This window comes from Agelaius tricolor, unplaced genomic scaffold (assembly GCF_023055355.1).
Source record: "Agelaius tricolor isolate 1412-34295 unplaced genomic scaffold, bAgeTri1.0.p SCAF_38, whole genome shotgun sequence".
NCBI lineage: Eukaryota > Metazoa > Chordata > Aves > Passeriformes > Icteridae > Agelaius > Agelaius tricolor.
In genome coordinates, this window is record NW_027269298.1 from 74,281 (window position 1) to 99,799 (window position 25,519).

The following is a 25,519-nucleotide window of genomic DNA, read 5'->3' on the forward strand; positions in this document are numbered from 1 at the left end:
CTCACAACTAAATCTCTCCAAATATTTCTCTTCCCCTCTGCGTGTCAAACCAACCCCTTGCTGGTTAAACCTGAGCAGGGTTGAGGAGGAGCTGCCCAGCCCAGCAGCTGCCTCTGAGGGGTGAGGCACAGGCAGTGAGTGCCACATGGCTCTGGGCCTCCAGCTCCCCGTGCCCATAGTCTTTTGTTTTTGTCAGGATGGTGTCACTTTCCCCTGTAACAATATCCTTTCATCTCCTGGTTCACATGCTCCACTGCATTCTGGGATGGTCTGATACAAAGAGTGCCTTATTATGTTTGTGTATGTGTGATTCTGTTTTTTCCACATTGTTGACCTGGTGCCTTCCATGTCCTTGGTTATGCAATGGCTGCAGGCTGGTTAACACTGTCCTGGCCACCAGCACTGCTGTACACCCTTCCTCCATGTGGGCTTGGCCTCCTGAAGGCCTCCAAGTGTCCATCTAGCTTGGGGTTAGGAATGTGACCCTGTCCATCCTCAAGAACAGGGAATCTTCACAGCCACCACTCTGTGTCCTGGCTCCTGTTCTCTCCCTTTGGTCGGTGAGACACTGTGTATCCCTTTATGGAGTAATGTCTGTTTTCTCACCTTCCCCTCCATTGTTTTCTTGGCTGCAGCTGGGCTTTGCTGATCTAAATCTGGCAGAATTTGCAGGCTCTGGATCCACTGTCCGTTGCTGCTTGCTGGAAGGATATGATACAAAGAACACCCGACAGGACAACTCCATCCTAAAGGTACAACAGCTAGAACCTACACAGCAGAAACCCTGCTTAGGGCTTTGGGGAGATCACAGCACAGTGCCAGTCTGGCAGAACGTCCTGTTATGTACAGAGACAGGATTTTGCTTTTGTGCTGCTAGACTGACTTGGGAAGCTTCCCATTATCAGAGTTGCCCTTTGATAATTTGGCATTGATTTGGCCAAGCAGTGACCCTTGACAAAAAAAACCCAGGAGCAGGAGGGAGGGAAATGTTACAAGGCACTGTCAGCATGACCCAGCTGGTGTCCTGCTGAGCTGCTGCCACTTGGAGTGACTGATGCAGGGATTTGGGGCAGGGAGGGGAATACTTTGCTAAATCCCTGAAGCTGATTTCCCTGGGAAAGGAGCTAGATCTGGCTGATCTTTACACCTAGCCCTTGAGCTCCTGGGTGTTGTGAAGTGAGGAGCTCAGTGCAGCATGGCTGATGATGTGCCTTGTGTCCCCTCTCCAGGTCACGATTGGAATGTCCCTGCTCTCTGGGGACCCCTGCTTCAAAACGTGAGTTCCTGGCTGTACCCTGTTCTGGGCAGACACTAAAATTGATGAAGGGAGGGGAAAAGATGCCCTTGATATTGGGAAGTACAGTAAAACTGCTTGAATCAACCAGAAAAGCACAGCCAGCCAGTGCTGTTAATTGGTTTTGTTCTCTGCTCTGGCTTTCCCAGCTCTGATTATTGCTGTGCACAGTATTTTCCCTGCTGGTGCAACTTAGGTTTTAGAAACCAGTAGATTTTGATTGCAAACTTCATGTTTTGCTTGAAGGATGGAATTTCTCATGGCTCTGGGCTTGGTTTCACTGACCTCCAAGAGGAGAAAGGTCAATAAAGAAAACAGTCTTGGAAGTGGACACGCTTCAGCACATACCATGGGGGATAAAGATCTCAGATTGAAACAGCAACAAAAATACTTCAAAGCTGAATCATTTTAATTTTTTTTTTCCTACAGGGCTCACAATTTGTATTAATTAGCAGAGAAATTGCCGTAATGTGGGGGTTTTTTTAATGCATAATGATAGGAAAAAATAAGTACAGTTAGGCTGGGGAGCAGTTTTGCTGCTTAAAGAATTGTTGGTGAATCAATAAATATCCTGATCTCACACCACAGTGCAGCATCACAGTCCCAGCCCTGCTGGGTGTGCTGGAAGGTGTGTGACTGCACAGCAGGGCTGCCATGTGCCCAAAGGAATATTTCATGTTGCCTCCCAACAGAATGAGAGAAGAAAGCTTTACCTTGAGGCCAATTCTTGTAGATCTAATTTTAGGAGCTGGCTTGGAGTGCATAAATTAGCTCAAATTCTTTTTTAAAATGCTGCATTACTTTTGGTAGGTTTGTTTTGTGAGTGGCTTTTCATAGTGCTGCAGTATTTTTTGACACTTTTGAACCCAACATCAGTGTCATCTGATCCTGAATAATTTCTGCTTCAGAAGAAAGTGTAATGTAGAAGTTTTGAGTATCTTAAACCATAACTTTATAGCAGTAACAGATGTTCTAAATCTAGGGTACTGGGATGTCTGGTAGTAATATTTTACAAAAATACCTGTTGCTCCTTTGCAATGGAAGCAAGTCCCACCCTTAGAATGCCTGAAAATTGCACAGAATAGGATATAAATATCCAGTTAATGTAAGTAGGTTCAGTCTGAAAGTCAAACCTAATTTTCTTGAAGGATTTTTGCAGTCATTCCCACTTTTCCCTTTTATGTTGATGATGTGCAAATATCTAAAAATAGAAACTTTGCATGTGGAATAGTCCTTGATCAGTAGAGCTTCTGGTAAATGACACTCATTAGAGGGTTAGGCAGGAATTAAACTGTGCTGGGAAATCACTTCCAAGCACTGATTTTCTGCAGCACTCCATGAACCTTCTCCTGCTGGGGTTGTTGAAAGGGGCAGAGCAGCTGAGCTGACAGACCAAGGGGCTGCTCCCACAGCTGCTGCAGGAGCAGTTTGCTTGCTTAAGGCTGTAAAAGCCTTAGAAACCTGTGAAGCCAAGTCCCCAAAGCACCTGGGTGCATGCAAATCACTGATAAGGTGATTAGGGAGGTTTTTTTCCTGGTGAAGGCATGCTGTGAGTTTCCTGAAAGCCTTATAGCCTTTCAGCTGCCCACATTAAATATTCTGCCTTCCAAAATACCGCAAAGATCCCCTCTCATGTAACATCTTCCCTCAGAGCTCTGAGTGAGACAAAAGATTTTATTTCTTACTCCTCACTTAAAATCCATAATATGATTCTTTAGTTCCAGTTCAGACTTCAGGCTGCAGAGAGGTTAGGGCTCCAACAGGAATATTCACTTTGCCACGCTGCACATGCTGTGGCTTCCACCCAAAAGCACTTCTGGAGGAAGGGAGGGGGCTCCAGGCACTCACAGATCTGCCCTGCAGTCAGCATTTACAAAGGGATGTTGCAGGCTCACAGAATAACCAGAAAAATAATTCTGACAGCTGGAAAAACACTTTAGTTTCACTTGAAAGGAGTTTAATAGTCAGTTAAAAAGGGAAAGGTTATTTGATTGTTGTAAAAGTGCTCTCATAAGGGGACAGGGTTGCTGGGATAAAAGGTTTCATTTTGGCCAAAGAGGTGTAAGAGAAAGGAAGCTGGACTTGAGAGTGGGACAGCAGCAAACTGGTTCCTGTTTGTGAAGCCAGCTGGGCAGTGGACACATGCTGGGGCTGAAAGGGCACCTCTGGATGGTGTCCTGGAGGACAGTGCAAGTTCTGAGCCTGTGTAATGAATGAATGGCCCCTTTTTGCCTTAATTTACCTCAAAAATTTGGTTTTTCTTGTAATGCAGTGCCAGGTAGGGATGACACCAGTCTTGCATGTGAGAAAACAAAACCCAACATCCCATTTGAGCTGGTGGTCAGAGGGCTGCCAGCTTCCCCCTGCTGACAAGGGTGGGATGGACAGAATGATGCCTGCTCCCTGCCTGGCAGTCTGTAACCTCCTTCCCTTCTGATTCCAGGCCTCCTTCCACTGCCAAGTCCATCACCATCCCAGGGCAGGACTCCACTCTGCAGCTGACCTGCAAGGGCGAGGGAACCACCAGCAGCAGCAGCTCCTCCACAATTGGCTCCCTGCGCCAGGCCAAGCCAAGAACTGCCATCCTCAGCTCAGGTCTGAATGCCCACCCTGCAGCCATGCCATGCCTGGCTGTGCCTGGACACTCCTTTGTTTTTCCCAGCAGTTGCAAGCACAGAAACTCTTTAATCTTTCATGTTTTCCCACACCCATCCTCAACCCCCATTGCTCATTCAGAATATTGAGAATAACAAAGCCATCTGAGTGTGACTGAGGAGAGGAAGGTTGTCTATTTGCCACGTGCATATATTTCTGTTAGTGGAGATAAAGCAATTTGTTCTTTTTGCTGGGGATTTAATAATTCATGAACTGCACTGATCCCTGCTTTTCACTGTGTGCAATGATACTTACCATTGTTCTGCACTCAGCTATTCTGTTGCTCAGACTTATCTTCTAGAAAAGTTCCTCTGAAGGTTTTAGAGGTTGGTTTAAGGTCTAGTGGCCTTGTTCCAGCTGCTGATGCAGTTCTTTGCCTTCTGTATGAGCCTGTTTTCAAGGGCACTGCATTTTCACATCAGTTTTTTTCCTTCCCAGCACATTCCAAATGTGCAGGCAGATACACTGCACCAAAATAGCACTGGAGTCTCATCCCCTCAGTTGACAGAGCACGTGGTGCAAGTGGTGTTCTTCAAAAGCTGGCTAATGTGTTACATTTGTGCACTTCTGGATAAGCTTCCTGCAAGAGAGACAAGCAGGGCAAAGGAGCAGGGGTTATGCTGAAGTGTCTGTATCAAAATCAGAGATTATTTAAGTGCTACAGGCTCTCTCAGAAGTAATAGAAAAGGAAAGGTGGTAACAGAAGCACCCAAACAGAGGTTGAAATACTTTACTGCCAGTGGCCATGTGATGCTTACTTAGCTTGATGCTTTTAACTGTGGATAGTTTCAGACACTGCTTGTCCTTCTAGATGCTACAAGCCCCCAGAGATGTTTGTAAATTCACATGTTGGATAGAAATATAGTGATAAACTTGACAGAGTTCACTGTGGTCTTCCCTACTCCCTGGGTGTTTCTGAGCCCTGTGCTGGCCTTTACACAGGGCTCTGGCCAGTAGACTGCCCTTTCCTTGATCTGTCATTCCAAGATCAGTCTTCCCTCCCAGTGATCAGTGGTTGTGGTGTAAGCAGTGTCCTCTTTTCCTTGGCAGGTGTCCCAGAGGAGTCAGATCAGAACCTGTCCAGCCCAGAGGAAGTTTTCCACTCAGGGCACTCACGGAACTCGAGCTATGCCAGCCAGCAGTCCAAGATCTCTGGTAACCACTGATCCACACAGCTCTGCCATCCCTTTTTCCCTTTTCCTTCCTGCAGCAAGCCCCTGTGAGAGTGATTTGCAGCCATCTCTCTCTGTAATATCAGCTCTGTAATTCTCACCCCAGCTGTGTAATACCAGCCTCCTGCTCAGTCTCTGCCCATGAGCCCACAGATGTCTAAACCTCTGTGTGCAGGAGCAGAAGTGCTGCTGTGGAGCTGCCCTGGCTGTTGGCTGTGCTGCCAGGAGTGGGAGCAGCAGCAGCTGAGCTCTGTGGCCCCTGTGTTGGCAGGTTACAGCACGGAGCACTCGCGCTCCTCCAGCATGTCCGACCTGACCCACCGCCGCAACACGTCCACCAGCAGCAGCGCCTCCGGGGGGCTCAGCATGACCGTGGAGTACCCTGAGGGGGAGAGGGAGCACAAGCTGGAGAAGCCTCCTCGGCCCCCCAGACCACCCCTGCTGCTGGACAGACCCTCCCGGTGAGTAACAGTGGAGCAGAGACTTTTCTCTGGGAAGGAGAAGACAGAACCTGCTCCTTTGTCTTCAGGCACCAGTGGAACAGATTGTGGCCACTGAGGAGGAGGCTGTGGCCAAGAAATGCAGGGCAGTACCTAGATATCTGTGTCTTGAGAAGCTGAGTAAGTTTGTCCTGGATTTCCTCTTGCCAGGAGGAAAAAGGATTCAATGGAGAGTCACCCAACCCGAGTGGATGACACCAGGATCGATGCTGATGATATAGTGGAGAAAATAATGCAGAGTCAGGACTTCACAGATGTCAGCAATACTGAAGGTGAGAGGAGAAGCCTCAGAGGGGATGTCTGGGTTGTTCCTTTTGCAGGGCTGCCAAGTGTTTACAGTCAGATCTCATCTGCCATGGGCTCTCTTCTCCTTTGACAGCTGTTTGCTTTCAGTGCTTGCTGGGTGTTTCTGTGGTAGATAAACCATGTGGGTTTGAGAGCTGCACATGTATTTACAGATAGCACTTGCTGTTGTTCCACACATGACAGCAGAGATTGAAGAGTAGCTCAAACATGCAGGGAGAGAGGAAAAACACTGATTCTCAGTGCAGTGGAGATCAGCTGTCTGCACAGCTCCAGTGGCCTTTGTCCAGGGTCAGGCCAAGGGTACTTATCAAAAGAGGAGAGCACAACTGGAGGGAAGCAGCACATCTCTACAGAAACATGGGTTACCATGTGCTGGTGATCAGGTCTCTTGGGGAGCTTAAGAAGGAGTTTTCTCCATTGCACTCACAGCATCTGTTAGGAGAAAACTAATAATGTAACTGCTTTTGTTTTCAGTTTCATTTTCCACTTCAGCATAGAAATTGACCTCTAATCTGATTTTTTTTCTATCTGAGGTTTTCTGTTAAGTTTTAGACTTGAGCTTAGCTTGTTATCTGTGCTTCATTAATTTACCATTAATCACCTTAAATTGTTGCACATGGCAGCACTCTTATCATGTGGGGAGTTATACCTCACTCAGTGTGGGTTAGAACCAGACTGGATGCAGCTGCCTCTCCCCAGCAGAACAGGCTGAGTTTCTCCTCCAGTGACTCTACCAAAGCAGTTTGAGGCCCCACATCTTATCTGTTCAGATGTGTATGAGGTGACCAAGGACTTGCATCAATGGAATTGCTTTAAAAGAGGCAGCTGGAGGTGTATGACTGAATTAATATTTCTGCCTTTATTCTTCCAAAGCTGCATGTTGTGGAGGCTTCCCTTTGGAGCAAGGAAAGGGTTCCCAGGGGCTCCATGACTGTGGGAAAACCACCAGAAAGTGTGGATATGCATCTGCTGAGACACACTTGTTCTGTGCTGATTGTGTGTCTGGGAGGGGAGCTCCTGGCAGCCTCAGCAGTTCTGGATTTTGATGTCTGTCTTCCTTTTCTATCTGCAGACAGTAACCTGAGGTTGTTTGTGAGCAGAGACGGAACAACTACTCTGAGTGGTATTCAGCTGGGAAACAGGTAGGTTTCCCAAAAAGCTGGCAGCCAGAGGGGTCCCAGAGAGATTGGTGGGCTCTGTACCTAGGAAACTTCCACTTTTTGCTACAGGAGAGATTTCTAAACATCATGTGCTACATGGTGACTTCATTCCCACATTAACAGCCCTGGGATCCCTTTGGTGGCAGGCTGCAGCTGCACTCGAGTATGAGTGCAGTTCTCAGCAGGAGTTCAGAGGGATCCTGGTTGCTAGACCCAGGAACAGAAGCGAGGAGTGAAAGGACAAAATGGTAGAGGCTGGTTCCCGTTTGTTCCTGAAGGAGGGAGCTTTGCCTCCTGCTGGCCTGCAGCAAAACTGCAGCAGAGCAGCATTTATTGTCCCTTCTCCCTGCCTCTTCCATAACCACCAAGGGCTTGTTCTCTCATTGACGCCTTCTGAAGCAGTAAAACTTTTTCTTGCCACTACAGCTCTTAGGACAGCTCTGGGCCAGTTGTATTTGAGGCTTTGTTGCATCTTTTCATTGAATTAAAAAGAGCAGTAATGGTAATGCAAAGATGTATCAAGCTGGGAACAAAACTGGGAGCACAGCAAAGGCAGGCAGGCTGGCTTTGTTGTGGGTGGGATACTCCCCCTCTGCTGTGTCCTGTACAGAAGGGTTTGTGTGTCACACCCAGCTCTCTCCAGGGCTCTGTTGCTGGCTTGCCACCTCTTTGTCCCCTCTGTATTCCAAGGACTGACTTCCCACAAGGCTGACTTGTTACTGGCAGTGTTCTGAGTGGGTTTAGAAGATGGTGTTTGAGAGTGGAGAGCTCTGAACCACAACTTGGTTGCTAAAATGACTGGAAAATAACCAGCCTCTCTCCCCCTCTGCCTCCCCAGGGTCTCATCTGGAGTTTACGAGCCAGTGGTGATTGAAACCCACTAAATGTGAAGAACAGGGTAGAGCTGCTGGACACAGGCCCCCTACCCAGTCTGCTGCCACCTGGATGCCAACCTTTACCTCTCTTCATGCAGCATTCCAGAAGGGATTTCTCCACACCCCTCCCCGTATGTTTGCACTGCAGAACTACTCCGAGACCACTCCAGAACATGCACTTTCCCTGCATTGCATTGTCCTTCTCTGCTTCCTGGTCCTTCCAGTGCATGCCTTCCCCTGTTCCTGCTCAGACACAAGGTGTCTGTGGGACTTTTCCTTGGGCTAGTCCCAGAGGATGTTGCTCATCTGCATCCCTCATTCCACCCATTCACTTGCAGCAGGGGACGTCTCAGTTTCTGTCTCCCCAAAACATTGGGTAATACCACTGTGAACTCTTCAGACCACTGGGGGTGGGGGAAACCATTCTAACCAAACCCAGAGCTGCTTGTTGGGGACATGGTGACATGGCCACTTGCAGGATGCTTTATTCCATTGACTCTGCAAGGGAACATCACCTCCCAAGGCAATGGTTTTACTGAACAAGGTATGCTGTGGTGTACACTTCACCTTCCTATCCTCACATCCCCAAACAACATCTTCTCATAGGAAATACTTCCCAAAAGTGCATTTCAGAAAACTCTACTGCAATCCAGCTGAGAGTTGGTGAACGGTTAAATGTGAGTGCTCATCACACCACTGACTGCAGCAGCCCTTCCACTGCTGGGCATGGAAGGGGGTGTTCATCAACTAGCATTAGCAGGAGCACTTTAGAGCTTATAGATTTTACCTGGAGGAGGCTTCTACTCACTATTCCAGGAGTATAATCTGTGTTTGCTGGACTGATTCAGCAAATAGTCCTGTTGGAGCTTGGAATACAAAGCCTCTTTCTTTTTTCTTTTTTTTTTTTTCCTTGTTTCATTGGCTCAGGAAGGGAACTGCCCTTCTTGGACTGTGAAAAGAATCTTGTCTGACAGCCCTTCCCTGGGCCAGAGCTGGTTGCAGTTGACTGCAGTGGTCTCTCTATTGAGGTGGTGATGTCAATTGCCTCTCTTGGCCTGGGCCAGTAAGGGATTTGGTGTTGCTTGGCCTTTCTTATCTTGTCAGCAGAGATCTGTGCCTGTGCTGGTTCCTTTTGGGGCTGGGGAGAAGCTACTGTCTCTGCCTTCAAGGGTAGAAGGGGTGTTTGCTGCTGCATTAGCCACAGCAGCTGTTCTGACCTGCTCTGTGGTGAGTGAACTCTTCTGACAAGGCTTCAAACTGTTCTCTGGTTATCTTTCAATTGCTCTTCTTTGGGTTTGGTTTCTGCAGTTGTTTGACACTTTTCCTTGCAGTGTGTGGCAGAGATGTCCATCCCTTTCAGCTCCCACTTGGAGATTGCTCCTGGCAGCTGAATTTCCAGAATCCAGAGGACCTGGGCAGCCCCGGGCTGTGGGCCAGCAGCAGGCTGTGCTTGCAGCCCTCCCTGTACAGAGCCCCTCAGCTGATAAGCTATTTCTGTGTGGTGCCCGTTCCTCTTTTGCCAGTGTTCTGTGGCAGCACTCAGCAGCCATGCCCTCTCCAGGACCTGGCTCCCCTCTGGCACTTGTGGGTGTGTGTTCAGGCACACACTCACTGCTCAGCAAGGAAATACTTGTAACTGATCACATTGTTCAAATTCATAGTTATTGTAAAGCCTCTTTTAAAGGAGAAAAAAAAAAAAACAAACATTAACTGTGGTCTCTTTGGCCAGAATGCATGCAGATGAGCTGCTGGAAAAGGGAATCTGGCAGAATGAGAAACAAGGAATGAAAGGGCCTTGATTTAGCTTTTTTTTTTTTACCCTCCTAGCTAAGGATGCTGCATGGGGAGGGTGATCAGCAGTGTGGTAAAACTATACAGTTGCTTACTCTGTTTTGATGGTTTCTCTCTTGGAGTCAAGAGGCTTCTTTCTGTGTTTGGACAGACCACATATAGGATATGCATCTTTTCTACCGTTTCCCTTCAAAGGGAATTAAATTTGAATTAGGGTAAAAAGGGGATACAGACAACACCTTGGTTTGGTTTAATGCAGGGGAAAAGTGTTGGATCTTTTGAGACTGTCTAGAACAAAAGCTCTTTCACACTTGCTAGGTTTTTTTAATGGTGATCTCTTCTTCATTCAGCCTGGGTAGGTTTGGCACTCGCTTGCAGGCTGCTGAGCATCCTGCCCTGTTCCTTGGGTGCCACATGTCTGCAGGAAGGACAGAACTGTTTGTCTTTCTCTCTCCCTGGGGCGGTGCCAGAGAGCCAGGCCTGGCCTGACCGTGTGCTCAGGTCAGGGTGAGGGCAGCAGGGGCTGTTCTGCCTCTCTGTGGATGTTCTGCCTCTCTGTGGATGGCCCTGCAGAGCCGAGGCTCTGGCTGCTCCCCAGGGGCCAACAAAGCCCCTCAGGAAATCAGATCCAACCAGGACTTGAAAAGAGCAAGCATAAGCCAGGAAAGAGGCTAAAACCCAGCTCATTTTGCTGCTTTGCTTCTGTTCCCATGAGAAACAATGGCAGTCACTGTCAGAGCAGTTGGGATCCCAGGGCATTCTCCTGGCCTCCACTGGCCAGGGTTGGCTGCTCCGAGGCACTGGCAGCTCGGCATGTCACGAAATCAGTGGGACAGAGGGAGGAATAGGAATATCTTCCCAGCAAAGCAGGAGGAGAAGCAGTTGAGCTTTTGAGAGCACTGGTCTCTTCTTCCCAGGCTGGCAGAGGCATAACCTGCTCCATCACATCACTGTGGCCAAGCTGGGCATGTCTTTGGCTTCTCTTCCAGTGGCTTGGCACATCACTGCTTGCATTTCTGAGAACTGTGTCCCGTAGGGTATTTCCTCCTCATCTCCACGTTAGTCCCTCCACAGATTCTGATCTTTGTGTGGCTTTTTAGCTCTCCTGCCCCTGGTTTTGAGTAGGTAGTCCTGGTCATGCAGCCTTGTGCAGCACAGCTGGGGGACCTGGAGCAGACATGGAGGGAGGAAGGAGCAGTCTGTTCCTGTTTGTAGGAAGCAGAGCTCCTGCTGTGCATCCAGCACAAGCAGTGCCCAGCAGTCCCTAGGCAGCACCCGAGGTGGTCACTGGCTGTGGGGTCCCTGGTCCCACTGCTGCCTCAGGAAGCTGCATCTCACGAGCACTTTTTTCCTTGTGGCATCCCTGCTGCCTGCTCCTTGTTGGACTTTGAACATTTAAGAAGTGAATCAGTTTCCAGACCCAAACCGCTGGCTAGTTTCCTTTGGGTTTTTCTTTTTTGTTGTGAAGTTTATGGATTTTTTTTTTTATAGAAACCCAGCAGGCTGGTGTTTTTTTGACTGCATTATTGTTTCGTTGATATTTTATTTCAGGGGGGCTTAGGGGGGGAATGTTCTTCCCCACATTGTTCCCCTTCTCAGGGGATTCAGAGGTGGCTTAAACAAGTAAAAGAACCTTATTGGCAAGACTCTGCATCCCCTGGGTCTCTGATGCTGACGAGCAGGGCTGCTCATGCCTGGCTGGCCCTGGAGAGCAGAGCTGGCTCTCTGCTTCAGTCTTGGGTTCAGGCAAAACATGTGGGCTCTGCTCCTGGTTTCCAGACCTTTAGTTTTGGTGGAAGCACATTGAAAAGCGTTAGGAAATTCAGTGTAACTTTTTTACTAACTTCTTTTCTTTTTTTAAAACCAATATAAAACTGAGTGTCCAGAAGAATAGGCTTAGTTGTTACTTGGTGAAGGAGATGGATTTCAGTTGGAAATTGTGATGGGAAAAGGGAGGAGAAGGATGTTGCTCCCTCATCATCATCTTTTGTATGGTCAGCACTTTAAATGGGGGCCTCGTGCTGTTCTGACCCTTGGAGTGATGGGCAGCAGGCGTGTGATTTCTCCCCCCCTCATTGCCACATCACTTTGCCCCCTGCAGAAAGGTTAACAAGCCCTTTTAAACGTTTGCTTCAGTTTTTAGAGGGTTCCAAACCAGGTGGGGGCCTGAAGAAATAGTATTTCATTCTCATCTGAATGGGAGGGGGTTGACTTTTTATTTATTTTGTCATTGCTGTTTCTTTTTAAGCGGGTGGCAGTGCAGCTGGTCTCTGCACTGCTGCCAGGAACCTCTGGGAAAACCTCACTCCAGGTACGCTAGAGCACCACAGTGAAACCCCTCCTGGTGAGGGGCTCCCCCTCCCCTCCTGGCTGCCTTACCTGGGGGCTGCAGACCCCCCTCCACCCCTCCTGCCCCTCCCTGCTGCCCCACCTGGTCTCTAGCTGAGCTCTTGCTCTGGTGACCGAGCCCTTTGGACAAGGCCAGTCCCCAGGGACAAGTTCCTACAAACTCTGCCTGGTTGCAGGTGTTTGTCCTTGAAAAGCCACTTCCTGGCTGCGGGGAGGGATTGGTGAATGCAGAATTCCCCCCACTTCCCTGCTGAGAGCTGTGTCCATCAGCCCCCACCCTGCGCCCCCCGATCCCGCTGCCTGCAGAGCAGCAGGAGTGGAAACCTGGGAAATGAAAAGGAATTTTGGGATGAAGCTCTGAGCGAGGGATGAGCCTGGTAACTTGCCTCAAACACATGGAATAATGGTAGAGCCCATATTTTTGTGGGGGGAGGGAGGGGAAGGGGAGATCGTGTTTTATTTTCTTGAAAGTGAATTGAGCTTGGTGACCTTCGGCTGAGGCGCACTCGATTTGTATCAGATTCTATAGAGAGATGGCTGATATTTTTGGAAAGGGAATGGGTCTATGCAAACTTCCAAAATTGCTTGAAAGATAGTTTAACATTTTTTTACTTTGAAAATCTAAAGATAAATCTAACTTTTGTCTTAAAGCAGAAGTGCGTTTAGAAAGAGAAAAGCTACTTCCACTGCTCTATTTTGATGATGATTCTTGGAAAGTCTGGGCTGGAGGGAATGACTATTTTTCACCATTTCTATCTTGCTCCTCTAGTTTCTTTGTTTCTTTTTCTAACGGAATGCTGTGCCGTCTTTGATTCAACAGATCGTGTTTGTATTTTCTGTATCTGGTTCCTAATGTAGAGAAATAACAAATATATGAGGAAATCAGTATAATGTCAAATGTTGTTATGGTTTGGGGGAAAAATAAAGGTTTTTTTGGTACTTCACACTGATTCTTCTTGCTCTGTTTCTTGTTTTAAATGCTGTGGGGTGAGAGGGGCATGCTTGGGCCTGGAATAGTTTGGTTTTGCCCTCTTGGATTGCTCTGGCAGCTGAGAGCAGAGATCCCTGCCAGCTCTTCCCTGGAGATGGAAAGGGCAGTTGGCAGCACAGCACCAGTCCCATGGAAGCAGCAATCCTGGCAAAAGGTGACATCTGCCCGAGTTGCCAGCAGCGTCCTCTGCTCTGTCCCAGCCTAGGCTCTGCCTGAACTGCCTCTCTTGCTGGGCCTACCTCACCAGGCTCGCTGGGGGACTGGGCCCACAGCCCAGCAGGGCACAAGGAATAAGCAACTCTGCATCCTCAGGGCCCCTTGCCCACCCCAGGCTCAGCACCCCCTTAATGGAGGGTGGGCCAAATTCAGTGCCCAGATACTCATCACTGATGGCTGACAGGGCTGGAGGGGAGCAGGAGCAGCTTTTGCCTCTTCCACCTTCCCAGAGCCTCGGCCACACAAAGGTCAGTGCACCTTTGAGGCCCAAGCAAATTCTTCCCTTTTCCCTTGTATCAGGAAGGGGAGGCAAAGGATTCTATATGATTCTTTTGTGTCTGTCCCTTGGCTGTTTGGTCTCGCTTGTTCCTTTCCTCCCGCTGCCCCCGGGTGTGTTTGGAGGAACGGCAGGGTGTGGGATGTCGGGATGGATGGGGCTGGTGTCAGGATCCATCACCACCCCAGGGCCCGGGGACGGGTGCTGGATGCAACCAGAGTGCCCCGTCCGCAGGTGAAGGCAACGGCGCTGGAGCAGCAGGAGCGCGGAGCGGTGACAGGGCTCGCAGGCCTTTGGGTGAGACAGGGAGAGCGGCGGGAACGGAACGGGAACGGGCCAGCCCCGCACCCGGTCCATCCTGTCCCGCCCCGAGCCCGGCTCGTCCCCGCCGCTCTCTATGTCCCGTTCCCGTTCCGTTCCCGCCGCTCTCTCTGTCCCGGTCCCGTTCCGTTCCCGTTCCGTTCCCGCCGCTCTCTCTGTCCCGGTCCCGTTCCGTTCCCGCCGCTCTCTCTGTCCCGGTCCCGTTCCGTTCCCGTTCCGTTCCCGCCGCTCTTTCCCGGCCGTTTCGTGGCTCCGGGAGGTGACGGAGCTCGGGGCGGGGCTTCGCACTCCCCGCCCACCCCCGCTGATTGGCCGCTCCCGGGGCGGGGCTGGCCCACCGCTTTCTGATTGGCGGTCGTGCCGGAAAGGCGGGGCCGGCGGGGAGGAGGCCGAGCGCCATGGTGAGTGCGGGCCCGGCTCGGAGCGAGCGGGACCCCGAGGCGGGGACGGAGGGGAGGGGAGGGTCGGGTCGGTCCCTGCTCGTCCCGGCCCCTGCTCGGCCCGGTGTGACGGGGGGCTTGGGCCGGATCGCGGCCCGGAGCCCTGGCCAGGCTCCCTGACTGGAGAGACTGGGCCCAGTCTCCCGGGAGCGGCCCCTGAGATGCGGTGCGTGAGCCGGCTGAGGGAGCTGTGATGGTGTTCGCAGGGGTCTTGGGATAAGGGAAGAGACGAGAATGTTGACTCCCTGTTTCAGAAAGCTTGATTTATTATTTTATGATATATATTAAAACTACACTAAAAGAATAGAAGAAAGGATTTCATCAGAAGGCTGGCTAAGAATAGAAAAAGAAGGAATGAATAACAAAGGCTTGTGACTGACCGAGACAGTCCGGACAGCTGGACTGTGATTGGCCATTAACTGGAAACAACCACACGAGACCAATCCCAGATGCACCTGTTGCCTTCCACAGCAGCAGATAATCATTGTTTACATTTTGCTCCTGAGGAAAGGATTTCTCATAAAACGTGTGTGTGTGACAGGGAGATGCCGGTGACACGGCCCAGCTGCCCCTGGTGCGGTGCCCCTGTCCCCGGTCTCGCTCCCAGCCGCAGGAGCCCTGAGCCACTCGGGCCCAGGCGTGGCCATCCCACTCTGTCTCTCCTTTGCAGGCCACAGCGACGGACCAGCTGGTTGGGTTTGGCTTGGTCGCCTTCAGCCTCGTCCTCTTTGTTTACTACACCCTCTGGATCATCGTGCTGGTACGCGGCTCCTCTGGCCAATATAAGCCCAGTCACTCCACACTCACGTGTTTCCCCGCCCTTTGTCCGGGTGATGATGTGTCTGTGTGCCTGAAGGACTTTTGACTTCTGGGTTAAAAATGTCAGGGCAGATCTTCCTCTGTGTGCTGGCACTGTTCTTGTCCCATCTGGGTGTCCCTGGCCTTGCCTGGGCAGGACCAAACATTGATCGTGGTGGCCACCTGCTGTTCCAAGCCAGGCTGACCCAGCCAGGGCTGGATGAGCCATTGGGAAGAGCTGAAGCCTGGCCCTGATGGAGGTGTAGTCATCAATGTCCACATCCCCCAGATTCCTGGTTCTGGTGGGAGATGACAGAGGGAAACATTGAGACAAATCTTAACAAATCTGGTAGGGAGGACAAGAGTTTAGGGAATGCAGGGCTCTGGGAAAGTGAGGCTGCCCATCTGAGGTCAGCTGAGGTCATTGGTGATTTTCTCCCTGGAAAGAAACTTCTCCTCACGAGCTTTCCAGGTATGAGAGGCCAGGTTCAGCCTTGGACTAACATCTGAACTCCCACCAGCTTCCCCTCCACCTCCAAGGGGTTTGAATTCCCCTCTTGCATCGCTCACTCTGCTGCCCGATCCGTGTCTGTGCTCCCGGCATTCCCAGAGCTGCAGGAGCATTCCAGTCCTCCCAGTGCTCCCAGAGCTGCAGGAGCATTCCCATCCTCACAGTGCTCCCAGAACTGCAGGAGCATTCCAGTCCTCCCAGTGCTCCCAGAGCTGCAGGAGCATTCCCATCCTCACAGTGCTCCCAGAGCTGCAGGAGCATTCCCATCCTCCCAGTGCTCCCAGAGCTGCAGGAGCATTCCAGTCCTCCCAGTGCTCCCAGAACTGCAGGATTATTCCAGTCCTCCCAGTGCTCCCAGAGCTGCAGGATTATTCCAGTCCTCCCAGTGCTCCCAGAGCTGCAGGATTATTCCAGTCCTCCCAGTGCTCCCAGAGCTGCAGGAGCATTCCAGTCCTCCCAGTGCTCCCTGGTGTCCAGAGCCTTCCACAGCCTCTGCACAGGGATCCTGCTGGGATAACCACGGAGCAGAGCTGGTGCCAGCTGCTCCCTCCTGCAGGACAGAGGGACAGACACTGGGGTTTGCTGTGTTCTGCACCAGCAGCTCTGCCCATCCTGAGCCTCCGGGGCTGTGGGACCCTGTGCCAGCCACACAGCCCCCCCTCATTGTCCCCTGAACCCCAAACCTTCCCTGCCCACCCGCTCTTGTCTCTGTGGCCGAGCCACCTGCAGGTCTGGGCACTTTTTTCAGCCATCTCACACCAGACATTTCCATGTTTGTCCCAAACCCTCGAGGCTGCACCGGAGGTGTTGTGGGCACCTGCTGACCCCCTCTGTGTCCCTGCAGCCCTTCATGGACAGCGACCATGGGATCCACCAGTTCTTCCTGCCTCGGGAATATGCAGTTATCATCCCCATGACAGCCGGGCTGCTGCTGCTGCTATTTATAGGTGAGAGTTGTTTCTGTGCTTCTAATTAGAAACTTCTAAATTAGGAAGAGAGAAAAAGGTTGCTAGGGGTTTAGTTAATGTGTGACACTCACAGCGCTCTCTGTGGTTACTGTTGCAGCTTAGCCTGGCACGGGGGCTGTGTTTGTGTGTGGGTTTTGGCTGTTTGAGCCTCTGGACTGCAGAATTTTCTTGCTCTCTCTGTTGATATTCTGTTTCTCATTGCCAGGTGTTGTAGAAGTGCCTGGAATTAAAAGTTTCCTACCTGAATTGGTTCTGTCTGTCTCGGCAGGTGTTTTTATAATGTTTGTCACGTGGAAGAGCGGGAAACACGCCAAGAAATCAGACTGAAGGCCCAGCTGAGGAGATGAGGAGGTGCCCACGCTGCAGCATCACAGCCAGGAAAAGACTTTTCCTGCAGCTCCAGGCAGACATCTCCAAGGTGCCCAGCACTGAGCTGCTCCCACGTTCCCTCCTGCAGAGACTAAACCTGTAGTTTACAATTCACTGACCAAAGAGAAGCAGGATTCATCCAAGGCTCATCAAGTGAGGGACCAGAGCCCCTGCTGAGGGACCTGCTCCCCAGCTGGGGGTGCCCTGCCCACTCTGGGCACTCCTTCCCTTCAGCTCTGGCTCGGCCCAGTAGTTTGTTCCTTCTGGGAATTTTATTTAAAAGTTTACCTACGGTTTGTGGGGTTTTTTTGATTCACGTCTGAAAGGAGAGAAATGAGACTTTGGGCTTGGAAAGGACAGGTTTGCCTTCTCCATTTGCTTCTGGAAGGGCTAATCACAGTGCTGGGGGCTCTTGCCCTTCTGAAGAGGGACTCCCATGAGGCTGGGTGTGCAGAGGGAGCAGGGACAGTGCTGCCCTCTGTGTCCCACCCAGCTGAGGGGGTGGTGAGGAGATGTCCTGGATCACGGGGAAGTGCTGGGTGTGGTTCCCATCACAGCTCTCAGTCCTGGCTGGGTTCCTGCCCTGGACAGGGCTCCATGTGCCAGCCAGGCTGGGGCTGAGCAGGCAGCTGTGGTGGCAGTGTCCTTTCCCTGGGGGGTTCCTCTCCTGGCAGCTCCCCTGGACCATGGCAAGCAGGATCACCCTCAATAAAGGTCTGTAAGTCTCTCTCCCTGTCCTCTGCCATGCCAAGGGGTGCCACAAGCCTGCCAGGGTGGGCTCAGCTGCATGGCCCTGGCAGTGCATGGCATCCTGCTGGTGAGGTCAGGCAGGGAAGCACCAGAGACAACCTGGCCAAAAACACTGGTTCTGCCATGCCTGGGGCCGCTGTCCCCTGCCTGGGGAGGGCAGGTCTGGAGCACTCCAACCCTTCTTGCGTGTACTGTGAGCTTCCTGCCAGCAGCATGTCCCACGGTGATGCTGGTGGCTTGGGACACCCCGAGGGCCACAGCTGAGCCTGGCTGCAGGAGCCAGCAGAGGGTCCAGAGGTGAGGCTCTGGCTGGGGGTTTGTTTCCAGCTCTTGCAGAAGCTGCCAGGCCATGCTGAGCTGTCGAGCCTCTTGCTGCTCTTCCCTGCTGCTCACCTGCTGTCCAAGGTTCAGCCCATCCCACAGGGCTGGTTTTGGGCTGGGCAGAAGGAAGCAAAGAGTGGAGAATTCCACGGTAACTGAGCAGCTGCCGGTGTGACCTCCTCCTCCAGCCTCGCTTCCTGTGCAGGAGCCCAGTGCTGTCCCTGTCACTTTCCCTGTGGTCCCAGGCCTGTGCAGGACAATAAGAGAAGGTTGGTTTCAAGGTAACATCTCATGTTTCTTTATCTGCAGTAGGAGAAATCCGATGCCCTCCCCCAGCCCAGCAGGTAGCTCGCTCTGGGGACACTTCCCATGGGCGTTCTGTGGCCTGACCCGGTCAGGTGGGGCTGCAGGTGATGGGCAGCCCCTGGGGCCATTGGATGGGGTCTGGGCTACCTCACCTGCCCTGATCCCACTCCTGAGCCATCCCGGATCCTCGTGGTGTCCCGTGGTGCGCGGAGGTGAGAGAGCCCAGGCCACAGGGAGGCTGCAGCACCCCCGAGCGGGACGGGAGCCCGAGAGGGCAGAGCGAGAGCGGGAAAGAGCCCTGGGGTCGCTGCCGAGGCACACGGTGGGGCGAGAGGCGGGGATCGGTGCCGGGACACACGAGCTGGGTGCCGGGGTCGGTCCCGCTGCGCCGGGCACGAGCCCGCGGGCACGGGCGGGCGCGGCCCCGAGGAGCGGGGTCGCGGGGCGGGGCGGGGGCGGTCCCGGTGCCGGTTCCGGCAGTGCCCGCTCGGCTCCGCCCCCGCCGCGGCCCGGCAGCCCCGCTCCGGGCGGGATGCAGGAGCCGCCGGTGGATCCCGGCTCGGTGAGTGGGGCCGGCACCGGGAACCGGGGATGCCGCTCCGGGGAGACCCCCCGGGCCCGAGCCCTGCCCGGCGGGGCGGCACCCGCGGGGCACGGGAGGAACGGCGCACGGAGGGGGAACGGCACACGGAGGGGGAACGGGACACGTGGGGCACCCCGGGGAATGGGAATGGGAATGGGAATGGGAATGCGGGGGGGGGGGGATCGCGGTGATGGCCTCGGGGGGGTCCCGGCACGAGGCGTGGAGGGGACCCCCGGGCGTTGGGGACCGGGGCGATCCCGCTGAGCCCGCTCCGCTTGCAGGGTGCGAGCCCCCACCCTGCCGGTGACCCCCGGAGCCCGCCCGGGGATCCGCCAGGCCCCTGAGCATGAAGACGCTGGTGAGTACCCGCTGGGACAGGGGGCGAGGGGCCGGGGGGCTGAGCCCGGCTGCTGCCGGTGCCCGCGGGCGGCACGGAGCCCGTAGGGCACGGAGTGAGCCGGGCCCGGCACCCCGCACCGCTCCCCCCACACACCTCAACACCCTCCGAGGGGCAGCTCCCCCATGGCCGCGGGGCCACCGGCAGCCGGCACGGGCCCGGTGCACGTGGGCAGGCCCGGAGAGCTCCCCTCGCTCTGCTCCCAGGTCCGGCTCTTCCTATCGCTGGTGTGCGTGGCGGTGACGGCGGTGCTGTACATCCTGCTCTGCTCCCACACCCGTGTGCAGCGCTGCTGCTCGGCCCCGGCGCTGCGGGGCAGCCCCGCCACGTCCGGCGTCCGCAGCTTCCAGGGCTACAGCCGCGTTCCCGACGGGAAGGTGCGTGGGGATGGAGCAGCGCTGGGGCAGCTTGGCCCACCTGTGCCTCGGTTTCCCTGTCCTTTGGGAAGGGCGGGCAGGGCCTGTGGTGTATCCAGCTGGAGGGAAGGAGGAGCTGACGGTGCCTTTCCCCACAGCCGCTGGAGCGAGCGCTGTGCCGCCAGTGCGCCGTCGTCTCCAGCTCGGGGCAGATGCTGGGCTCGCAGCTGGGAGCGGCCATCGACGGGCAGGAGTGTATCCTGCGCATGAACCATGCCCCCACCACCGGCTACGAGCAGGACGTGGGGACACGCAGCACCATCCGGGTGGTCTCACACACCAGCGTCCCGCTGCTGCTGAGGAACCAGCCCTACTTCTTCCAGCAGTCCCAAGAGACCCTTTACTTCATCTGGGGGCCAGCAAAAAAGATGAACAGGGAGAAGATGGGCTCAACCTACCAGGCACTGGTCAAGGTGATGGAGAAGTACCCCCAGCTGCAGATCTACACCCTGACTGAGGAGAAGATGACATACTGCGACAATGTCTTCCAGAATGAGACAGGGAAGAACAGGTACTGCTGGCTCCTGAGGTCAGGAGGTCTCATGAGGTCACCCTCATGTACCTATCCCCCATCAAGCACCCATAGTGGTGGCACTACCACCCGAGGGGGTGCCACCCACTCCAGTGTGACCACGATGCTTTGCAGGATGAAATCCGGCTCCTTCCTGAGCACGGGCTGGTTCACCATGATCCTGGCCATGGAGCTGTGCGAGCAGATCTGTGTTTTTGGCATGGTCAGCGACAGCTACTGCAGGTGTGGGGGGCTGGCAGGGGCAGGTGTGGGGTGATCTGGTGTCCCCCCAAGTCCCACACTCACCCTGTGCCCTCCTGCCAGGGAAAAGAACCACTCCAGCGTGCCGTACCATTACTTTGAGAAGGGCCGGCTGGACGAGTGCAGGATGTACCTGATGCACGAGCAAGCTCGGCGTGCCGGGCACCGCTTCATCACCGAGAAAGCCATCTTCTCCCGCTGGGCCAAGAAGAGGAACATTGTCTTCAACCACTCATCCTGGACAGGCAGGTAGGGCGCCAGCCACGGCGTGAGCCAGCAGGAGCCTCGGCAGCAGGGCAGCTCTCATCCTGCAGCAACACGTCTCAGCTCTGCCAGTGGCACGGCTGGACACCTTCTGCCAAGCCCTGGAGCAGGGAGTCTCCATCTCTGCCGTAGCAGTGCCTGTTTCCCAGCTGGTGGATGGGCTGGGAAGCCCCTGTTGGTACATGGGGGGCATGGGCCTGACCCATGCAGCCCCACTGGCTCCAAACTGAATGGAGCCAGGGAGACTTGGTTTTCTGCTCTCTCTACCAGGAGGAATATTTAATGCAGGATTAGACGTGCTGCTGGACTCCAGCAGGACATGGGGCAGAAATGCTCAGCCCTGCCAGGGCCACAAACCTGTGCCTCTCACAGGTATGAAGCTCTGCTGTGGTTCTTGCCCCACTTGTACCCTCTGGACAGTGCTGGGTGTGGGGTGCAGGCTGGATCCAGGCTCTGCCTTCTGCTGCTTGGTGCCTGCAGCCCCTCAGCTGGAAGCCCTGGAGCAACCTGTGCCCTAGGGGCTATGAATTGCCTTGTCACAAGTGTCCTTGGATTCAGACCAAAGCAAACGTGGCCATTAAAATTGTTTTTAATTCAGTGGTGCCCCTTGCAGTGCCCCTTGTGGTGCCCCTTGCTGTGCCCCTTGTGGCTGCAGGACAGGACAGGGAGTGAGGGAGGGGGGATACTCAATGCCTCATCACAGACTGCCAGGCTATAAATAAGATGAGGAGGTGACAAGGGGGTAGAGCTGAGCCTAAACATGGAAGAGGGTGCTGAAAGCAGTTGAGGTTATTTGGAAACCAGCAGCTGCATCTCCGCAGGATGGGTGCTGGGTCTGGGGTGATCCTCAGTCCCACAGAGCTCAGTGCTGCTGGGCTGTCACAGGGCATTGGCAGCTCCCGTGTCCCTGGGGAGATGGGAAAGGCCATGGGCCAGTGCATGGCCCTGAGCCCACAGCAGCCCTTTGAACACGTAAACAGATGCCACACGTTTGGGTGGGTCCGGTGCTGTCTGGGGGCCAGGGGCAAGGGAGGAGCAGAGATGAGAGGGGGTGCAGTGAGGAGCGAGTGGTGCAGGAACTGGGGGTGCTGCCAGGGCTGCTTCCTGCAGGGCAGTGCAGCACAGGAGCCCATGGAGCTCATGCCTGCCACCTCAGCTTCCACAGCCCTGCGCAGGGCAAGGCATCACCGGCACAGCGGGGCCAGAATCGCTCTGGACACGCGTCAGGGATGCCGGTCCCTGCCAGCGCTGGAGCTCTCCCCCTGCGCCACGAAACCCCCGAGCGGGGCCCTGAGCTGCCAGGCCGGTGTGGGTGAGACCTCGGCATCCCAGCAATGCGCTGCGCCCGGCAGCGGGCAGGCACGGCGAGCTGCTCCTGGCACGGCCGGGCAGCGCTGCCCCCCATCCCCGCTGCCCGCACCGGTGCCCTCGGGGACCGGGGAATCAGTCCCGGTCTTTCCCGGCGGCTCTCCCGATCCTGGGAGGGCGGCACTAGGACCCGGCGGAACTCCTCCATCCCGGGAGGGCGGCACTAGGACCCGGCGGTGCTCGCCCATCCCGGGAGGGCGGCACTAGGACCCGGCGGTGCTCGCCCATGCCGGGAGGGCGGCACTAGGACCCGGCCTGGGCGGCGGGAGCGGTGCGGTCGGGATCGGCAGCGCTATCAGCAGCGGCAGCGATATCAGTAACGGCCGCGGTAACGGCACCGCCATCGGCAGCGCTATCAGTATCGGCAGCGGTACCGGGGTGCACTGCGGGCCGGAGCGGCCGGTGGAGCTCGCGCGTCCCCGCCGGGCCCGTTCAGCCGGTGCAGGGGCGGAACGCGCCGCGGCCGGGGGGGAAGCGGCCCCTGCCCCCGGGGCCGGTGACAGGGGATGGAGGGGCAGGAAGGGTCCGGGGATGGAGGGGCAGGAAGGGTCCGGCTCCCTCCCGTGTCGCCGCGGCCCCCGCCGGGGGTGGGGGATGCTCCCCGGGGCGGGGGAGGACTCGCCCGTAGGAGCGGCGGGAGGTTCGCACCCCGGCCGGGCGGGTTTTCCCTTCCCGGAGGGCGGGAGGGTTCGCATCCGGGGCCGGGGGACGCCCGGCGGAGGAGGGGGCCGGCTCTGAAGCAGCCTTTTCCCGCAGAGCGACGATGTGAGCCCCGGTCCCGGGCATGGCCGAGCCCGCCGGAGGGGCCGGGCAGCGCCCGCCGCCCGCGGGGCGCAGGAGGTGACGGACTCCCCATGAGAGCCCCCAGCAGGTGAGGTAAGGCCGCCGGGACCCCTCCGTGGGGCTCCACATGGCCCGAGAGCTGTGGAGGGAGCGAAGTGGGGTCCGGGAGTGGGGTCTCACAGCGTCCCCAGCCTTTGGACAACGAAGCCCCTCAGCGTCACCACACCGGCCGCGGCCTGGGCTCCCCGGGCAGGCTGGTACTTTCTGGCACCACCGGCGGCCCTGAGAGCGTTTCGAGGTGTCAGCTCCCCCCAGGGGTTGATCTCAAGCTGTTGCATAATTTTCCGTGTGACAATTAGTAAAGAGGCTTCAGTGGTTTTTAATTTCCATTTGCTTGGAGCGCTTCAGGAATGGCTGGGGCTCACTAACCAGGGCTCCCAGAACTAAACTGGGTCAGTCCACTTGGAGTGGAAGTTAGAGTGGGTCCCGGGGCTGGATGGATGCAATCCAATGCATGCACTGAGTGGAGCAGGTCTCACTTCCTTCCATTCCCTCCTGATCCAAGGCTCCTGTGGTGGTGGTTTTAATGGAATTTCACTGCACGAGCAGCAGGTTGACCCTCCCCAACCCTGCGGTTTGAGTGGTTTCATCCCCACGAGGGGAGGATAATCCTCCCTGGACCCAGCTTAACGTGGGGATTCCCCAGGCACAAGTTGCAGCTGGATTTGGCTCTTCCACGCCCCGGAGTCTGCCCAGCCTCTGTCAACAGCATTTCTTTCCCCCTCATAAATTCCGGGGGATTGTTCTCCTCTTCAGAGGGGGACATGGAGACTTGTCCAGCCTGGCATGGGGACAGTGGGCCAGGCTGGGGGTGACCACACGCCTTGCAGGTGCTCACGGGACGCCGGCGATCGCTGTGTGCTGAGGCTGGCACAGAGACATGAGTGGCAACACGGTGAGTGCCAGAGAATCACCTCGGGGACCTCCTGGGGACAGCAGGCAATCCTGCTGGAGATGCCCTGGGAGAGGGGTGGATGCACCCCCGTGGGTGGGGGCAGCGGCTGACGCTGTCCCCCCGCCTGCAGAGCCAGCGCGCCGCCGCCCTGGGGGTCCTCTTTGCCCTGATCATGTTGCTGATCATCTACAGCTCCGGCAACGGGAGCGAGGTGTTCCCCTACAGCCGCCTGCGGGGCAGAGCCCGCCGGCCCCCCGACCTCAAGAAGTGGGGGGTGAAAAGCGGGTACCTGCCTGTCTGTGGGAACAAGGTACGGGCTGGGCGGCAGGGCCGGGCCCAGGTGGTGACACAGGGTCTGTCCCTCTGCTGGCATCCTGCCCAACTGTCCCCTCCTGAGGACAGCGGCTCCGCAGGGAACAGTGCCCTGCCCACGGTGACACCAGAAGTCACCTGCTGATGGTGCTTGTCATCACCAGACCCTGACTGCCCGCTGCCACCAATGCGTCATTGTCACCAGCTCCAGCCACCTCCTGGGCACCCACCTGGGCACGGCCATCGACGGGGCTGAGTGCACCATCCGCATGAACGATGCTCCCACCACGGGCTACAGTGCTGATGTGGGCAATAAGACCAGCTTCCGTGTGGTGGCCCACTCCAGCCTCTACCGTGTCCTCAAGCGGCCCCAGGAGTTTGTCAACAAGACCCCAGAGACCATGTTCATCTTCTGGGGGCCGCCCACCAAGATGCAGAAGAGCCTCCTGAAGATCATCCAGCGCGTCTGCGCCTCGTTCCCCAACATGACAGCCTACGTTGTCTCCCCCAGCCGCATGAAGCAGTTTGATGAGCTGTTTCGGGGAGAGACAGGGAAGGACAGGTACCTCAGAGCCACCTCCTGTGCTGTGCCCCCCTTCCTGCAGGCTCCCAAGACAGAGCTGACTCTCAGAGCTGCTTCATGGGCTGCAGCATTGAGCTGGGGGGTCTCTGAGGCACATTGGGGACACTGAGGGTGTCCATTATCCACACCACCTCACCCCTGTCATCCTTGCTGTTGCTTTTCCTCCCCAGGGAGAAGTCTCGCTCGTGGCTCAGCACTGGCTGGTTCACCATGGTGATCGCGGTGGAGCTGTGTGACGCCATCCACGTCTATGGCATGGTGCCACCCAGCTACTGCGGGTGAGGAGACCCTCAGGGCTCCCCCTGCGCTCCCTGACCCCACCACAGGGCTCACCCCGTGTTTCTCTGCCCCCTGCAGCCGCCACCCCCCACCCCGCCGCCTGCCCTACCACTACTACGAGCCCAAGGGCCCCGACGAGTGCACAACCTACATCCACAACGAGCGGAGCCGCCGCGGCAACCACCACCGCTTCATCACGGAGAAGAGAGTCTTTGCCAGCTGGGCCAGCCTCTACAACATCACCTTCTCCCACCCCACCTGGACCTAGGGGCTGCCCCACGCCTGCTGGGCACCTGGGATGGATGGGGGGTCCCCTGCATCCCCCTGGCAGTGGTGGGATCAGGTGCCCCCAGCTGCCTCCCACAGGACCACTGCTGTTGTGCATGGTGGCTCCTGGCACCTGGGATGTGTTGGGTTTTGAGCTGGGTTGTGGACCA

At 55.4% G+C, this 25,519-nt stretch overlaps 4 protein-coding genes across 12 annotated transcripts in view; all 4 read left to right on the forward strand.

Moving 5' to 3' along the window:
* Positions 1-13,046, forward strand: part of EEIG1 (estrogen-induced osteoclastogenesis regulator 1) — a 36,888-nt gene extending 23,842 nt beyond the window's left edge. For both annotated transcript variants that reach the window (XM_071453954.1, XM_071453955.1), the window contains 8 exons: positions 636-752; positions 1,230-1,276; positions 3,738-3,889; positions 5,000-5,104; positions 5,393-5,582; positions 5,772-5,893; positions 7,000-7,069; positions 7,926-13,046. In XM_071453954.1, coding sequence (XP_071310055.1) covers positions 636-752; positions 1,230-1,276; positions 3,738-3,889; positions 5,000-5,104; positions 5,393-5,582; positions 5,772-5,893; positions 7,000-7,069; positions 7,926-7,971 — 849 coding nt within the window. In that variant the 3' untranslated portion in view covers positions 7,972-13,046. The remainder of the gene's footprint in view (positions 1-635; positions 753-1,229; positions 1,277-3,737; positions 3,890-4,999; positions 5,105-5,392; positions 5,583-5,771; positions 5,894-6,999; positions 7,070-7,925) is intronic.
* Positions 13,047-14,231: 1,185 nt separating this feature from the next.
* DPM2 (dolichyl-phosphate mannosyltransferase subunit 2, regulatory) lies at positions 14,232-17,289 on the forward strand. Its single transcript, XM_071453923.1, has 4 exons — positions 14,232-14,308; positions 15,018-15,107; positions 16,501-16,603; positions 16,893-17,289. The coding sequence occupies exons 1-4, from the start codon at positions 14,306-14,308 to the stop codon at positions 16,949-16,951; spliced, it is 255 nt and encodes an 84-aa protein (XP_071310024.1). The 5' UTR covers positions 14,232-14,305; the 3' UTR covers positions 16,952-17,289.
* A 913-nt stretch (positions 17,290-18,202) lies between these two features.
* On the forward strand, positions 18,203-24,175 carry ST6GALNAC4 (ST6 N-acetylgalactosaminide alpha-2,6-sialyltransferase 4). 6 transcript variants are annotated; one of them, XR_011683636.1, is made up of 9 exons: positions 18,203-18,333; positions 19,235-19,311; positions 19,557-19,727; positions 19,865-20,277; positions 20,413-20,520; positions 20,602-20,787; positions 22,927-23,046; positions 23,844-23,908; positions 24,101-24,175. XR_011683636.1 is itself a non-coding variant. In XM_071453919.1 (7 exons), exons 2-7 carry the CDS (start codon positions 19,300-19,302, stop codon positions 21,083-21,085), a joined length of 903 nt encoding a protein of 300 aa, XP_071310020.1. In that variant the 5' UTR covers positions 18,305-18,932; positions 19,235-19,299; the 3' UTR covers positions 21,086-21,399. The 6 variants fall into 6 exon arrangements, 1 of the variants encoding a protein (XP_071310020.1); XR_011683634.1 differs by having other exon boundaries at positions 18,305-18,932; XR_011683635.1 differs by having other exon boundaries at positions 18,305-18,932; positions 22,927-23,041.
* ST6GALNAC6 (ST6 N-acetylgalactosaminide alpha-2,6-sialyltransferase 6) lies at positions 22,933-25,501 on the forward strand. 3 transcript variants are annotated; one of them, XM_071453921.1, is made up of 6 exons: positions 22,967-23,041; positions 23,844-23,908; positions 24,039-24,218; positions 24,385-24,782; positions 24,974-25,081; positions 25,161-25,501. In XM_071453921.1, the coding sequence occupies exons 2-6, from the start codon at positions 23,894-23,896 to the stop codon at positions 25,348-25,350; spliced, it is 891 nt and encodes a 296-aa protein (XP_071310022.1). In that variant the 5' UTR covers positions 22,967-23,041; positions 23,844-23,893; the 3' UTR covers positions 25,351-25,501. The 3 variants fall into 3 exon arrangements, with proteins under 3 accessions (XP_071310023.1, XP_071310022.1, XP_071310021.1); XM_071453920.1 differs by having other exon boundaries at positions 22,971-23,046; XM_071453922.1 differs by lacking the exon at positions 23,844-23,908 and having other exon boundaries at positions 22,933-23,041; positions 24,101-24,218.
* Positions 25,502-25,519: the final 18 nt, after the last annotated feature.

What these genes read in the sequence shown, in the direction of transcription:
- DPM2 (XM_071453923.1), top strand. An exon ending in CCCTCTGGATCATCGTGCTG is followed by an intron (nt 15,108 to 16,500) that starts GTACGCGGCTCC and finishes GTGTCCCTGCAG; the next exon opens with CCCTTCATGGACAGCGACCA. An exon ending in GCTGCTGCTGCTATTTATAG is followed by an intron (nt 16,604 to 16,892) that starts GTGAGAGTTGTT and finishes CTGTCTCGGCAG; the next exon opens with GTGTTTTTATAATGTTTGTC.
- ST6GALNAC4 (XM_071453919.1), top strand. An exon ending in GCCGCGTTCCCGACGGGAAG is followed by an intron (nt 19,728 to 19,864) that starts GTGCGTGGGGAT and finishes CTTTCCCCACAG; the next exon opens with CCGCTGGAGCGAGCGCTGTG. An exon ending in AATGAGACAGGGAAGAACAG is followed by an intron (nt 20,278 to 20,412) that starts GTACTGCTGGCT and finishes GATGCTTTGCAG; the next exon opens with GATGAAATCCGGCTCCTTCC.
- ST6GALNAC6 (XM_071453921.1), top strand. An exon ending in TGCCTGTCTGTGGGAACAAG is followed by an intron (nt 24,219 to 24,384) that starts GTACGGGCTGGG and finishes TGTCATCACCAG; the next exon opens with ACCCTGACTGCCCGCTGCCA. An exon ending in GTGCCACCCAGCTACTGCGG is followed by an intron (nt 25,082 to 25,160) that starts GTGAGGAGACCC and finishes TGCCCCCTGCAG; the next exon opens with CCGCCACCCCCCACCCCGCC.